The 16,436-nt window shown below is 41.9% G+C and overlaps 3 protein-coding genes across 3 annotated transcripts; 1 reads left to right on the top strand and 2 right to left on the bottom strand.

The window, feature by feature from the left end:
- The first annotated feature begins 1,346 nt into the window (after positions 1-1,346).
- On the top strand, positions 1,347-4,124 carry cbr1l (carbonyl reductase 1-like). The gene is made up of 4 exons (XM_012832338.3): positions 1,347-1,715; positions 2,483-2,663; positions 2,856-2,979; positions 3,334-4,124. Exons 1-4 carry the CDS (start codon positions 1,427-1,429, stop codon positions 3,571-3,573), a joined length of 834 nt encoding a protein of 277 aa, XP_012687792.2. The 5' UTR covers positions 1,347-1,426; the 3' UTR covers positions 3,574-4,124.
- A 779-nt stretch (positions 4,125-4,903) lies between these two features.
- On the bottom strand, positions 4,904-9,327 carry tgfb1b (transforming growth factor, beta 1b). Its single transcript, XM_012832347.3, has 7 exons — positions 7,892-9,327; positions 6,248-6,514; positions 5,946-6,023; positions 5,694-5,841; positions 5,456-5,606; positions 5,118-5,228; positions 4,904-5,004 (listed from the first exon to the last, which is right to left on the bottom strand). Exons 1-7 carry the CDS (start codon positions 8,232-8,234, stop codon positions 4,957-4,959), a joined length of 1,146 nt encoding a protein of 381 aa, XP_012687801.2. The 5' UTR covers positions 8,235-9,327; the 3' UTR covers positions 4,904-4,956.
- Positions 9,328-9,421: 94 nt separating this feature from the next.
- b9d2 (B9 domain containing 2) lies at positions 9,422-11,516 on the bottom strand. Its single transcript, XM_012832343.3, has 4 exons — positions 11,327-11,516; positions 10,745-10,849; positions 10,479-10,604; positions 9,422-10,150 (listed from the first exon to the last, which is right to left on the bottom strand). Exons 2-4 carry the CDS (start codon positions 10,830-10,832, stop codon positions 9,837-9,839), a joined length of 528 nt encoding a protein of 175 aa, XP_012687797.1. The 5' UTR covers positions 10,833-10,849; positions 11,327-11,516; the 3' UTR covers positions 9,422-9,836.
- Between the last annotated feature and the right edge of the window lie 4,920 nt (positions 11,517-16,436).

Genomic DNA, 16,436 nt, shown 5'->3' with positions numbered 1-16,436 from the left:
AAATCCATACTCGCACGTCATAGCATACCAGATGTTGTGCGCTCAGACAATGGGCCACAATTTGCATCTGAGCACTTCAGAAAGTTTGTGCGAGAGTGGGGTTTCAGCCATGTCACATCCAGCCCCCACTTCCCACAAGGCAACGGTGAGGCAGAGCGGGCCGTAAGGACCATCAAAGGTCTCCTGAAGAAATCCAGTGATCCTCACCTTGGCCTCATGGCCTACCGCGCCGCTCCTCTGGTGAACGGACACAGTCCAGCAGAGCTCCTCATGGGCAGAACGATTAGAACACCTGTCCCTGTCATCCCATCCCAGCTTAACCCAGGCTGGACAGACATGGATAACCTGAAAAGAACTGAAAAAACATACAGACAGAAACGGAACTACGACTGTCGTCACAGAGCACGCAATATGCCACTCCTGCAACGAGGTGACCATGTGTGGGTCAGGGACATCCTTGAGAGGGGCACAGTGGTGTCCAATTCTGGCACTCCAAGATCCTACATTGTAGAGACGCCTAGGGGCACTCTACGAAGAAACCGTTACCATCTCTCGCCCACCCCTATCGCACCAGCAACACACACCAACTTACTCGAGGATGCCGCACCCAGTGCAGTGAACACACCTGTCACACCTGCAATCCCCTGTGACTCTGAGCAGCAGACACCAGTAAAAGAAAGACATGTCCCTTCCAAAGTGAGAGTACCTCCAGTGTACCTAAATGATTATGACTGTTCGTGAAAAGAAAAAGACCTGTAAAATGTTGTTAAAGTTAATGTTGTTAATGTTTGTTAAAGTATCAACTTTAAAAGGGTTTATGATTGAATGATGTTCAAAAACATGAGCGGTGGAATGTTAAAATGTAATATGTCAACATTTGACATGATTTCATATTTCCAGTAAGACTATTTCATAAAGGTTAAAAGGTTATGAGATTAACACAAAACAGTCTGAGTTTAAAAACCTGTTTATGCTTGAATATGTGAAGTGTTGAGTTAAACATTCAAGAGGAGTGAAAATAATCACTGTTTTCTTAACATGAGTTTTATTGTTTAGTCATGCATGTTTTTAGACAGCATCTTAAAATCAGAAAGGGGGATGTAGTATTAGTTGGAATACGGGATAGGAACCTTCAGTATGTAATACTCAAAGGATGCGGACACTCAGTGACAGGTAAGAGCAGAAGAGACAGCTTGAGCCAAGATGACACAGCATATAGGATTAAGCCTTTGACACCGAACACACATATGCTTAATCGTGTCACAAATCAATTCTAGTGTCAGTATGACGGTGCACTTTTTGTTTTCTGAAGGCGTGTCTGTGTCTGTGTGTGTGTGTGAGTGAAGCTCGGTAGGCGGAGCTCCGCGATTGAACTTGCGTTTATACTTTGACGTCGATTCTCAGTTCTTTGAACCCTTGGGACAAAATGTCGAAAACAGTTGCTGTCGTCACCGGTGCGAACAAGGGCATCGGATTTGCAATTGTACAGGGGTTATGCAAAGCTGGGTATGCTGGCGACATTATCCTCACTGCCCGCAACGAGAAACTCGGGCAGGAGGCTGTGCAACAAGCGAAGTCCGAGGGATTCAATAACGTGCTGTTTCACCGCCTTGATATCTGCGACCAAAGCAGTGCAGAAGAACTCCGAAAATTCCTGGAGAAGAATTATGGCGGTTTGGATGTCTTGATCAACAATGCTGGGATTGCATTCAAAGGTTTGTGTCTGATAAAGTAACTACACGTTTCAATATCACATGGTTTTGGCAGGCATTGTGAATTCTGGGTATTGTGTGTGTCTCCACTTTGACTACTTGCTTGTTCATATGTAACATAACCGGCGAACTTGTTTTAGGGAAATTCGGTTGACCCTCACTGGCCACATCAGGTCAGGTGATCACTAATTGCACATTCAGTTCACTTCTGGTGCAGTTGACTAACTGACGGACATTCCACATATGTTTAATAACACAGTAAACATAAACCCGGTCTCGGGGTATTCTTATAGGTTTTTCTTTCGCTACCAAGTATTTCACCTGGTGGCATTTATAAGATAGGCATGTAGAATGCATACTAAAGGAAGTTGGCCCGAGAGGCTTTTAGCAGGACAGGTGACTGCTGGGGGCATCGGTGATGTAGAGTAGTCGTACAGATCTCTCTTTGAAGCCTCAAATATGGACCGTCTGCAGTGTTCTGTCAGTTCAGCTCTACATATCAGATTGAATGAGTCATTGGCTTTGATTACACTGGATTTAGTTAATCAATAAAATGACTGTAGTGTACTGAATTACTGTAATCACATCTGTTTGGAGCAGGGGAGCACTGACAACTCCTGGCTAATAATTTAGGCTGTATTCCAGGGAATGTGATGTACGATTTCAGGCACGTCCTTTGGATACAAATATTTGTTGTATGAATGAGCGCTCAACACATATTGGTATTTGTGAGTTACATGAATATGACTGGTATATTTTCCCCTGTGAAGCTGCTGCAACTGAACCATTCGGAGAGCAGGCTGAGGTCACAATGCGGACCAACTTCTGGGGCACCCTGTGGGTGAGCAAGGCTCTCTTACCCCTGCTGAGGCCTAAGGCGCGAGTGGTCAACGTCTCCAGCTTCGTCAGCAAGAGCGCTCTGGGCAAGTGTAGCCCAGAGCTACAGGCAAAGTATGCACCCTCATATTTGTAGAGCGTCAAAGAAGCTTTCAGGTTGATGTATGGAAACTATAATGTTTTATTGTTAATGCTGTTTGTGTTGCAATTAGATTACCATACATGTTGAACGGTTATACTGATTTGAATTCAAATTAAACTTAACTGGAATGAATACATTTGTTTGTAACCATATTGAAATTTCAGGTTCCGCAATCCAGATATCTCCGAGGAGGAGCTGTGTGGACTCATGGGAGAGTTTGTGGCGGCAGCTCAGAAGGGCGACCACGAGGCCAAAGGATGGCCAAACACCGCCTATGGTACTACTAAGGTACGGCTAAACCACACATGGACGACTGGGTGAACATCTGACAAGACCTCTGAGCACTGAACGACCTCTGAGCACTGAACTAGACTATAAATCCAGTGTGGGAAAGGATTTCGCAGTTAACTGTGTGTTCAGTATATCAGTCCGTTTCTGTGTGTTCAGCATATCTGTCCGTGACTGTGTGTTCAGTATATCGGTCCGTGACTGTGTGTTCAGTATATCGGTCCGTGACTGTGTGTTCAGTATATCGGTCTGTGACTGTGTGTTCAGTATATCGGTCTGTGACTGTGTGTTCAGTATATCAGTCCGTGACTGTGTGTTCAGTATATCAGTCTGTGACTGTGTTCTCCTTTGCAGATTGGTGTGACAGTTCTGTCCCGGATCCAGGCCCGTGTTATGAGCCAAACGAGGGCAGGTGATGGAATCCTGCTGAACGCCTGTTGCCCTGGCTGGGTGCGCACAGATATGGCCGGACCCAAAGCCACGAAAAGCCCAGAGGAGGGGGCCGAGACACCCGTGTACCTCGCTCTGCTCCCCGTCGGAGCCACTGAACCCCATGGGCAGCTAGTGTGGGACAAGGTGGTGCATGAATGGTGAAATACTGTAGAAATAATAAAATACAGTAAAAAATACTAGCCATTAACTCCGTTATCAGTGACCTATTCTGCTTTGTAAAATCATTTAACCATGGTTATGGGAACATGTATTACATGTTGCATAACATTATCGGTGTGAGAAGGGCTTTTTTTAAGGAGCTGTAAATTTGTGCTTTTTTACTTTTACTACATTTTTAAGATCTGAGTGTTTTTGCGTGAATCGCACAATAAGGTCACAAGCTGATTTAGATAGTGAGATCAATATTTAGATAGTGAAATAGATCATTTTAAAGCAGAGTTTACTGCTTAAGCTATGGCTAGAACCGGAGAAATACACTAACCCCAGTAGTTTTGCCATGCTTAGAACCGGAGAAATACACTAACCCCAGTAGTTTTGAGCAGACCTCGTGTACAAAATCATTCAGTTGCTCTCTGAACTCATTCCAAAATTACATAAGTGCATACTTGAGCCCAGGAATTATTAATTTGAAGGAAGGCTGTAAAAATATGAGATATACATCACATTAATAAAGTGTTTGTTTATTTGTATCATTCAGACGCAAGTGTGCATTTCTATTGTGCATTCTCCATCATGCAAAAACAATTAAGGTATAATATGAGTAATAATAAGTAACAAGGTGAAGTAATTGACTGTGATACACTGTTTCTTTACAAATGAAAGTAGAAATAAATGACAACTTGATTTTTCAGTATTTTATAGTCTAATAAGATTTCAGTAGGCTGTTGATTTATGCTATACATATTTTCACCTGGAGGGAGCGCTGTTCACTCAAAAATCCATCTTTTTTGCCAAAGAATCATCAGTAGCAAATTCTAATGTATATTTATTACATCACACATTTCACTACAGCCTGGATTTGACACTATTCTGAAATATATTAAAGCTGCCCACACAAATGTAGTATATAAATGACAATAGAAATTTCACAAAGTAATAAATTAAACCTAATTATTTTACAGAGCTTTTAGCATGACTTTTATGCTGCACACATTCTTCAATGGGGAAGACACTCGCACACGCCAGTTATTTCAGATGCTAGCCTGTCAAAAGTGTTTTGTCTTATGTAAAATAAAATAGAAGGTTCTACGACCTTTAGGGGCTATAGGAAGATTTTTTATAAATGGCAGGATATGTGAGTATGGCAGATAGTCAGCCGGTGGCGGTCTGTGTTGTGTACATACATCATGATAAAAGGGGTCTGGTGCTGGCTTAAAAGAAGGAGGTTGTCAGTATGACAGTTTCTGAGATCTTAGTCCTGCAATATCTCTCAAAGTAGGTAGTTTGTTAAAAAAAGACAATATACACAGCATCACTGCATCTTTGTTAAATGTATTTCTTCAGTGGCCGACAGGGACAGTATCTTTAGCTGCATTTGCACGTCCGCACAATCATATTAGATAGTTGCTCCACCTGTAAAACACAGACAAATTTGAAAGATTTTTAAGTTTCAATTGTAAATGTTTAGAAGTTAATGATTTATACTCTCCGCAAGAGACATGGAAACTCTATAATGCTTTACACACCTTGTGTTGTCTGCCAACATAGTAGAGAATGGGAAGGGGGTCCAGCACATGAGGGACACAGCAGGGCTGGGCAGATGCTCCGGGGTTATGGTGCTTGTACAGGGACAATACCTAAACATCAAAACATCATGGCATTCACTCACACTCATTCAATCCTCATTTTCAACTCTCTTTTATTCTGTGTAGTTTTCTCTCATGATGAAGAGAGTAGATTATATAAGGATTTTTATTATTGTAATTCTTTAAATGTACAATAACGTTCTGCATGGTTGTAACCTAGATTGAAATTCGAAGTGAAATGCAGAATCTATCAGTGAAATATCTTTGTCCATCTTTACCTGAGAATATTTATTTTCTGTGTTCCACACATAGGAACAAGAACCTATGCAGTAGTTGGCATAGTAACCAGCAGGCTCATGTATCCATTTCCAGCCAAGATCTTTGCGGAAATCAATGTACAATTTCCTTACACAGCATTTCTCTGACTTTCTGTAAGACAAAAACAAGATCATTTTAACCATGTAAATAAAATATCAATACTATTTCCTTTGTTTAGGTCCTGAAATGACAACTCACTCTGAACAGGTTTCAGCAGTTGAAGTTTGGCGCTTCCTACGGGAAGGCAGGTCATCCTGATTCTCCACAGGAAGTGACATCACTAAGATGTGAGGCTTTTGCATATACATTGAGAGAGTCCCAGTGTCACCTCTTAGTTTGGCCATGCCTGTGTTGGTTAACATTAATAACATCGGTTCAACATCAACATGCAAGATCTGCTCTTTTTCTCACCATCTTCAGCAGGTTAATTATGTGTTATGTGCTTCATACCAGAAATCGAGAAGAGAAAGTCCTTCATTTTCTCGCCACAGTCACAGTGTGTCTTAAACTGGAATCCTTGTTCCACTTCTGAACAACATACCAAGGAAATGTTTATCACACCAAAAACAAATGCTGATTTAGATCATTGTATAATGTTAAGACAATGGAGACTTCTCCATTTTATAGATTTAAATATAACAACGATGATGTTATGCAATATGGTTGTAAATGATTAAAGCATTTGTCTAATTTTTTGGAGGCTTTCAATGATATAGATGATGAAGACAATGATGATGATGACGTTGACACACCTGATCCTTTAAGCCACTCTCTAAGTGTTTGTGTCACATCAAAAGAAAGCCAGCGGTCAGCCGAGTCTCTGGACACGAATCGCGAGCCCAGGTACCGGGCCTGTGGGCCAGTACCTCTGTACAGCTCGAGCCTCTGCTCAGTGCCGTTGGCCATGACCGGGTTCTTGATCTGAAGCCGCAGTTCTGCCTGAGAGAGCAGGTCTGTCTCCAAACTGGACCTCATCTCCGCCAGATTAAACAGCACCTGATGCCTCGTGCTGTTCTCACCTGGACACGAGAAAGACAAACAATATTCTCAGCAAACAGGATTAAGGACAGAAAAAAGAACAATACAAAAAGGCAGTGTAAAAGACACCTCAAGCACCAAAAGTTGTGCCTGGGTAACTTAAAACATCCACGTACAATGTCTTTGACTATAAGTCAAACATCAGATATGCATACTATCTTATACTACTACAGGAGGAAACTGCTTCCTTATGGGAGTATTGATTTGGGACCGTTCTTGTTTTGAAAAGCCATTGCAAAGCAAGACCTCCCATTTCCCATGGCTCCATCCTTAATGTTCACCATGTCTGCCGGCGGGGCCAAAATTGACCCTGTATCGCACAGTAATTACACAATGATGAGACCGCCACGAACGAGAGCCAGATCTCTCCACTTCTTGCCACCACAGACTTCCTCGAGGCCCATTCAGCATTAGGGCTTACCTAGCAATTATGTGTCCCCCTGTGGTTGGGAGGCTAAAAAGACTTGGCGGCCAGGAGAAATAAATGGGTCAGGAAGAATGAGAAAGTCCTGAGAACGGGACCATCGCCCGTGGGGGAGAGACGTCTGGAGGAAAGGGAGACATTGGGAACGCGCTGCTGGTGGTTTTCCTCGAGAAATTGTTAATTCAGCTAAGCCAGCAAGAAAGAAACACCCATACATGCCCGACCACAGCTCACGGCTTAAATTATAGAGCATCTACATGTTTAAACCACACCCTGTTTCTAAATAAAAATGATTCTAAGACTAGTTACATTTCTTCCATGTCTACAGTTCAATATCTTAATCTTTCATTTAGTTTATCTATTTATCAAAGATACAGTCTGCTTTTTTTGTGGTCTAAGAATGAAAATGCCTCTAGACCTTCAACACTGATATCATTCTGAGGTGAATTGTGCCTCTGTGTTTCCTCTATATCTTCATTGGTTGTTTCAGGTGTTTCCATAGCTCTGGTCAACTGGGAAAAGTTACAATAATCAAAGGGGAAAAGGTTGAATATTTTAAATCTGTCTTTCAAATCGTATGAAGATTATTACCTAATACTTACTGTACACACTTCTATTTTTGGTCAAAACGGCAAACTGCCAACTGCTCCAGAGAAATAAGACATGAATGAGGAGCTGGACGTGACACACAGCTCATAGAGTAAAGATATGTGTTTGACAGGATGGAGATAGGAGGCATTGTATACAGGAACTGAGTCACCCATGCAACATGCTGTGTACCAGCTTCCTTCCTACCCAGATAATCAGCATGAACACATGTGTACAGAGACAGGCTTACTGATCCACACACAGACAGACACACGCACGCACGCGCCTCTACGTTAAGAGCCAAGATTTGTTACATCTGCAAATGCCTCTTCAAGCGACTACTCACTCTGTTTCATGTTGAACTTGTGCACCTCTTTGGCGTAATATGCCCCCTCGTCCTCGTCTCGGGGCTGGGGTACTCTCATGTGTTGCGTGTGCTCCTCGCCCAGCTGAACGGTGCTGTTGTAGACGGACAGCAGAGCGGACGGGACTTTGTCCCCCTCGTCCTTCTTGTCCAGCACTGGCTCCTTCGGCAGCCTCAGCTTGCTGAGTATCTGGCCCCGGATGGCTTCAATCCGCTTCTTCCTTGTCAGCTCCAGGTCCAGAGGTCGACAGGTGGATAGGGCCCCGCTGTGGCAGACGCAGGCTAGCACACAGAGCCCAGCCAGGACAAGACTTTGAGTCCTCATTTTCCCCCTCAGTGTCTACAAGCACAGTTCTTTGGTATTGAAGTAAATCGGTCCAAGATGATCCAGAGTCCTGGGTTAAAGCGTCAGTTTAACTTGCAGCTCCAGCATCTTCAAATATAGATTTCCATCCCATTTCTCAGAGACCTTTCATTGTGACATTTCATATTCCACATTCTAGCAGTAAAAATTACTGTGTACAATGTTTACAGTCCCACCAGTTCATGCCAGCAGAGGACAAAAAATGTAATTCAATGACTGTCTAATTCAATGACTCCTAGTTTTAGAACAGGAAATTGAACAGGAAAAAAAGTTAGGTAACTCTTATCTTTCAACTGGCTGAAAATAGGTCAATTTCTCATTACCTATTTTTGGGTTGAATTATTTAGACTTCAGACAGAGGAAAAGGAACAGACTAGCCAAAACTTCCTGGTGCTTCCCTTTTGGGACACTTCCCTTGCAGGCTCTATTCACAGTGAAGGAAATTACTGATATTTTAAAACAAATTTCTATACTCTACTTGGAGTCCTCTCACTGTACAAGAAAGAATATACACAGAATAAACAATAGACACAGATTAAACACCATTGTAACCTAATTAACAGTCAATAAATAAATGCTTTCGAATTACAGCGTAACATTTACGAACACTTAAAGTCTAAAGTTTATGGATGTTGAAAGTCCAAACTTATCTGTCAAGAAATAATCCCAAGAGACTACTTGGCAAATTGATAATCCAGCATCCAAAGAGAGTCTCCTAATTGTACACTTGGCTGTGTGCTCTCCCAAGAAACCAGAAATCCTCCACAATAAATTCAACCTGACAGACCCCCTCCTCCTCAGAAAAAAAGTTCCGCTTTTCCTTCCCTCCCTTTTCCTCTCAGGTCCTCAACCATTGGTTTAAAACCTGACCGAACACATAAACAGAGATGAAAACATTCTAAAATTACCATACATCTGAAGATGGCTATTTAAAACTACTCAACTGAGAAACCAATGATAGTTTCTTTGCCAAATTAGCGTCAGCATTTCGATTTTTTCAGTGTCTACATATGGGGCTCTTGTGCGTTGTCTACTCAGGGGGGTTACCTGTACTAGATGATGGTATTTACCCAATTTTTTTTTTAACTATGACCAGTTGTCCAATCTTCTTTAAACCTCTGAATTTAAAGCAAACACCCTCATTCAGGTTGGGCTCTTAAACACTTTTATTACATAAACATTTAGCATTTAAAAACACAATAAAACAATGCTGTAGAAATTTGTCTCTATACTTTTAACAGGTTATACATCTTAAAAGTTCTCAGGTTATACAAAGTTTACATAAAAACATGATCAGTCGTGACAAAAAGGCATAAATGGCTTACAAATATCTCTGTAGGGCCCCTGGATGTTACTTAAGGAAAGTAGCCAAGCACCTTTGCAGTACCATGACTCTTTAAACTGAGCATTTGTGTTTCAGATATTATATAACCCTCTAGGGTTAGTCATAATACATGCTGCCCAAAGGCATTCTTGTATTTTAATTAATCTTCACGACCAATATTATCCGTCTCCGTGGTGGTGGAATGTCTTCTCGGCATGGCATCCACATAGACCATGTTCTCAGCTTTCAATGCCGTATCTGTCGAAATGACGCAAAATGATACCCAGTTCCACCTCTACGACACCCATCGCTACCGTGTGAAGACGGTATCGGTCTGCACCACTATAAATGAGGTCCGGCGATCGCAGCTGTGGTCCACCACCGACAAACATCTGGGCCAGCTGTTCCTGCCAGGATCCTAGGGGGCGCCATGTTGCACACTGCAAGCGGTGGTGGCCTGGGCTGGATGGTATATGGCAGTATCCATAACCGTAGAGTTCACACCGGCCAAATGAGTCCTGGTGCCACACCTGAATATGCAGTTTAGGCCAACCTAGAGAGGGTAAGAGTGAACTTAGACACATACTAGCACCTGCTGATGCTATATAATAAAATAGTATATAGGTTATAGCTTGTTAAAACAATACATGCTGGTACATATTCCCGTAATTACAGTGTCATCACCTCATGATGTACAGTTAATTGTCAATGAATACTCAGATTTCTGCACTTACAGAACTGTGACCACTGTGCCGCCTTTATGTGCAAAACCATATCTACCTAATGATGACACTGTAACAAAAGCACTGTAATGTAAAGTGTGACCCCATGGGTCATAACTCTGCTACACAAAATAGAGGAATGAGGAACTCTATACTTACCCTGAAGGCCCTTGGTGGTATAATGGAGGTCAATTGGGTGACTCCAATGTGCCATTTCTCCAGTCTGTGGGAAATCTACCTGGGTCTGACCCTCCCTGAGACCCGACAAGAGTCTCCATGCTCCACCTTACATGAGCAGTGTGTGTGTGTGAGAGAGAGAGAAAGAGAAAGAAGGGGGGCATTGCTTAACAGTTAGTGGCACTTTGCCTTCAACTGTGTAATTGTACCTTCATTCATGAGAGATCGCTGGGTAACAATTAACTTACCTGTATGGACCCCCCACTTGCAAAAGAGACTGCTCTGAGGAAATCCGCTGGCTCCTATGATCTGGCCAATAATATGCAGCTCTGCCATAGGCTAAACTGAACTCACTAAGCAGGAAAAAAGATCACATTACATTCCTTTTGACATTTTGAGCATGAATCTCAGTCATACAAGCACAAGAGCGCGCACCTCTGTACGCTACAGCAGTATTTTGATTGAACCCTTAGCAAGTTAGCTAGCTATCTATAATTCCTAGTCAAAATATCCCACTAGCGATAGCTAACGGTATCACGTAATTTAGCTCTGCCTGAAAGGCTTATATCGTAGCAGATTTGGCCACGTAGTACAACAGTTAAAGTAAACTTTAAGCATCAATCTGTATCTAATCTAATCTATATATACTAGCATTACTCCTTGCCAGTTTATTAGCTAAAGATTTGGTCAAAAGTGTTGAACGGAAGAGAAGAGAAGACTTCTCAGCAAGCTTGGCAAGCTTAACCTTACATGAGCTAGGGTAAGATTAGCCTAACACCTAACACTTTGTGATACAGTCGACCAATGAGATAATCTTAGGAATACCATACCAGGAATATCGGAACTTCCATAAAATGGTCTTCCCACCTGGAAACGTACGACTGGTGATCTAAGGTTGAAAAGGCTAAAGTTACTCTGAAGTGATTTAAAAAACGCGAACTTGGCAGGCTAACTAAAGAAATAAGAAGGTTGTTTATGACGCCCAGTTGTCGCTACGAGCAACCAGTATTAATCTTCTTCTTTTGGTCTCTTACACAAAAATGGCGCGTTACCGCCACCAACTGGGCTGGAGACTAGACAAAGAAAACAAATCCTGTTCTCTCTGTTACTGTAAGTTTGCTAGCGACAGTGCATTACATTTTATGCACCTCAAGATCCGCAAAAGAAAGCATCAATATTAAGGTATGTGTGTGTGTATAGAGGAATTTGTACCATTTCACACCACCGTGACATTTAGACCAAACTAACTATGAGGTAGTCAAAATACATATCTTGACAGCAGGAAAAAATGATTTGGCCTCAAACCGTGTTTCATAACCTGCAGCTATGTAAACATCAACAATTGAAGCCTCCTGCAACTACTGTACATGGTGACCAGAAGCAATGGAATCGTGGAATAATTTAATGGAAATTCTAATTGGAGCATAGAACTCTTCTTGAGAAAAAAAAAACACCCACCAAAACAAGTGGCAGCAAAGATAATGAATGAGGAGAGGAGCGGAAAACCCCCTGCATGGTGGATGGGTGTAGTTTGATGCAGGTACATCTGCCAATACACCTCCAACACAAACATCAGTGGAAAGCAAATGAGGCAAGGCAGGTAGATTTAGTCTAAAAAAGGTCATACTCAAAGAGACTAAACAAAGAGGCAAGACTACCACCCCAGGATGTGCCTGGTTGAGGGAGAGGGCTCTGTAGCAAAGCAGATGAGGCACCACAAACAACCCTTTACCATGACCAAAGCATCTCAAGGAATGTTTTTTTTTTAATGATAATGATGCTAGAGCAAACACAAATATTCCTCCAGGCACCATCAAGCCCTACTTGTTGGGCAGTATTTGCCCCACTTCTTGGGCAGTATTTGCCAATGGCTGTTTTATCAGTTACATTTAGGAAGCCCAGCTGAGGCAAAAATACGTCAGACGGTAAATGCTGTCAGCTGGTGGCTGACTGCTTTGTGACAGGAATCCAACAGGAGGTCCCTGAAAAATGGTGTTTTGTAGTCTTTGGTTTGTCTTTCCTTTCAGCTTTCAGCTGCTGCCAAAGAGGTTTGTTCCTGTTCTCCCAGTCTGTACACTGGTCTACTTATCTTATTTATTTTATTTATTTTTTATTTTATTGTTTATTTATTTATTTACTTTTATTTATATATTTGATTCCTATTACCTTGCTGCTATTACACCTGAATTTCCCTAAGGGGATTAATACAAGTTTATCTTATCTTAGTGACACCTTTAGTATTTAGTGGCCTTCCTCACTCTGTGGTGTGTCAGATGATCAAAACTAAAGTTTCATCTCTGGACGTTTGCCATGTGACACGGGTGTTTTTCCTCAATAATGTGCTTGAGTCAGTCTTGAGTCCAGCCTTTGCCAGGCTGCCCGCACACGGTCTTGCATACCTGGCTTGTGTGCATTCTCTTTCCAGACCAGGAGAGCAGACCTCTCTGTGGTAATTTTGTGCCACACGCACATGGACATGTGTACCCTGCATCGTATGATAGCACAGTCCCACTCCAGACTCAACCTCACAACCTCACACACGAGATGCAGGTGTACCATATGTGCCACATCAAATTGGGCACTGTCCTGGTTACTGCATCAGATATGGCAGATCAGGTAGCAACACTGGTTACTGCATCAGATATGGCAGATCAGGTAGCAACACTGGTTACTGTACCTAATTTCAGGTTACCTAAACTGGGTTACATGGAATCCCTTATAAATCTCTCTCTTTTTCTTTCTCTCTGTGATTATCACTCCTGCTGTGGCCTTCCCAGGAAATAGATTTTAAGGAATTTTCTTTGGACCAAATGTTTTAAATAATAAATATTAAATAAAATAATTACCAGAAATATTATGAACATTCAGACTACATCATGAGTTTCACTGTCTTTTGTATCTTGTCTTTCTTGGATAAAACTGGAATATGCAGAACAAAAGAGTAATGGCACTAACACATGTTTCACACACGTTTTGCTAGGTGGACAAAACATTATTTCATGCGACGCCATCCACATGTGCTATTACTGCAGCATTAACTATAAATATTAATAAACATAAATCTCAAATATCAAGGAAGTATGAATTACATGCGCTATGACCATTGCATGTTTATTCTGTTGCATCATTTTGATTGCATATGTTGCTATTTCAGGTGTTCATTTTAGGGCAAAGGGACAGTTAATCAGTCTTTGATGAACAAACATGTTTTCCAGAACATGAAATGACAGGTGCCTTATACATCAGAGAGATCTACCTCTATGAATAATTGATACTTGATGGGAACCTCAACCACGGGACAGATGGGAAAGATCAGTGGGGATGTTTGCAGATCACGCCAGAGGGGATTGGTGCGGTAGATATCGCTTCAAACAACACAAGCCCATCCACAGAGGACAATCCACAATCCCACATGTTTTTAAACTTTGACACATATTACGCAATACTGTTGATCTAACCTGTCACGTTGTGTTTTTCAACAAGAGGGGTTTTTACTTTGCAGCATGTACTGTATATTCTTGTTTAATTTATTAGTACATTATCTTGTATAATTCTGAACAAAATATAATGAGCATTTACTAGTTTTAGCTAAATTTTACATAAAGACTTGTTTAATAGGTTTGTATTTAATGCATTAAATACACATCATGCTTGTAAATGCTTTCCTTTCCTTCAGTGTGTGTGTGTGTGTGTGTGTGTAGGCCATGTAGGGGGAAAAAGCTGTGGAGAAGTGGTAGAAGATCATCTGTTGTCTCTCATTTACATATATTTTGTGTGTGTGTGTGTGTGTGTGTGTGTGTGTGTGTGTTACACTCCCATCAAGAGAGAAAGAAAAAGATGGATTCCAGTCAGACATGAGTAACATCTGGGTTAAATGCAGCTGAACATGCGGGACCAGATATCTGTCTGGTTGCTTAAATGTCAGAGCGTTTCTACAGACTGAGGTGTTGCTCTTCACATAAATACAAATTAACTGCCAGTCTTTACCTACAGCCTGCTTCCATGGAGATAACAAAGGCAATGTGTGTTAGTGAAAATTATCTTTTTTGTGCAAAGGATTGTGCCTCAGACCTGTGACCTTTAGTCTTGTGGGATCGGTTGTGACTACAGCCTGCAATCACAACCTCAGTTAACCTATCTTCTAATAACACACAAACATCTGCATGCAGGCCGCAGTGCTACCCCTCTCTAGTCTCAGCTAACCTATCTTCTAATAACACACAAACATCTGCATGCAGGCCGCAGTGCTACCCCTCTCTAGTCTCAGCTAACCTATCTTCTAATAACACACAAACCTCTGCATGCAGGCCGCAGTGCTACCCATCTCTAATCTGGAGTGCTAAGAGTGGGTTGTGTACACCACGTTTGAACATGATGTGGTAAGGCCTGACAGACTGTTTCACTGTAAGGGGATATCCATATAGCTTCATCACCTGATTCAGCTCGGACTGTGTCTCTCCTCCAAACTCTTTGACTCAGTAACTAAACAACTGAGATATCAGCTTTGAGAAGTGACGTTCTTGAATGTACAGTAAGTTCTGTTCATAATACTACTCATCTTTCCCAGGTGTCTCAGCCCTCTGATATGTGGACTGAGAGATCAGGCTTTTAGCCACTGGTTAAAACATAATTTTTCACTTGGTCTCAAAGGTGTAGTTAAACCAAAGGGCGTAGGTTTGCATATGGTCCATAGGGACTAGTCACGACCAAAGTTAGGGAAAGACACAATTGTCCACACCAATATTTTGTTAATTTTAATTGCCTGCTAGAATAAATAATTTTGCACAATATATTTGCGAACTCATTCGTATTATTATCTATACTATCAGTGGCGTTTCTACATTAGGGGCAGGTGGGGCACTGCCCCACCAGATCCAGATGACGCAGTTGTGCATAAAGCTCAACACATTCGTACTTTGCGGCAAAATATATATATATATATATATTTATGCAAAGTAGCGTGAATATGTGTGTGAATAAACTTTACTTACAAGCATTATAGTCTTGTTTTGGAGTAATTTGATTTGTGTGTTTTTCTGTCTGTGTGCTTGCTCTGTAAAATGCTGCTCCCCGCTGCCCCACCGTTACCATGGAAACACCAATGAGAGTGAACCACACAGGCCACAAGTTAACATTGAGCAGTGGGGCACTTTCAGATGTGCCCCACGAAATCTGTCTGGCAACTAGACTGGAATAATGCGAAAACTGCGAGACCTGTACCCCGTGACTGAGAAAAAAAAACATACAGTCAGATCAAAACGGTACTGCTAGTTAGCTATCGCTAGATTTCGACTATTTTGGAAGTGTTTTAATTCATACAATGGATAATGTAGACTATTTGTTGAGGGTGCAATTTACTACATTGTCGTTGGAAGAGAAATTAGAAATAAAACGTTTTGGGCCACACAGACCAGACGACTTGATCCTGCTGCAGCCTGGTGAGAAAGCTACTCAAACTTTCAAGACGGAATGGTATGACAGAAAGACGTGGCTAACTGCTAGCACATCAAAACGAGCATTATTCTGTTTCCCATGCCTTCTTTTTGGAATTGGTACTAATGCAGACTCAGTTTGGACAACGGATGGATTCAAGACCTGGCGCATCTGGCAGAAAGAACAGTGAAACACAAAAGCTGTAAAACCCATAACAATTGCGCCCTGAAATTGGGGACTATTGGGGCGGGTCAACATCATGGCACAGCTAGATAGTGCATGTCAGCGGTACATTTTAAAGCACAACAAACAGACAGAGGTGAATCTTTATGTACTGGGGGGCTGATATCGTGCATAAAGCTCTGTGGGGAGTGCGAACTGGGTCTGCGTGGTCACGACGAGTCAGCCGACTCAGTAAACTCAGGCATTTTTAAGTGACCATGTGCGAGGGCGACACCAGGCTGAAAATACACTCAGATTCGGTGAGTCAAACTTTTTTTTTTTTTG

The sequence above is a fragment of the Clupea harengus genome, chromosome 8 (assembly GCF_900700415.2).
Source record: "Clupea harengus chromosome 8, Ch_v2.0.2, whole genome shotgun sequence".
In the NCBI taxonomy this organism is placed as follows: Eukaryota; Metazoa; Chordata; class Actinopteri; order Clupeiformes; family Clupeidae; genus Clupea; species Clupea harengus.
Note: the sequence above shows the minus strand (reverse complement) of the source record. Positions and strands in the feature narration are given on the sequence as shown.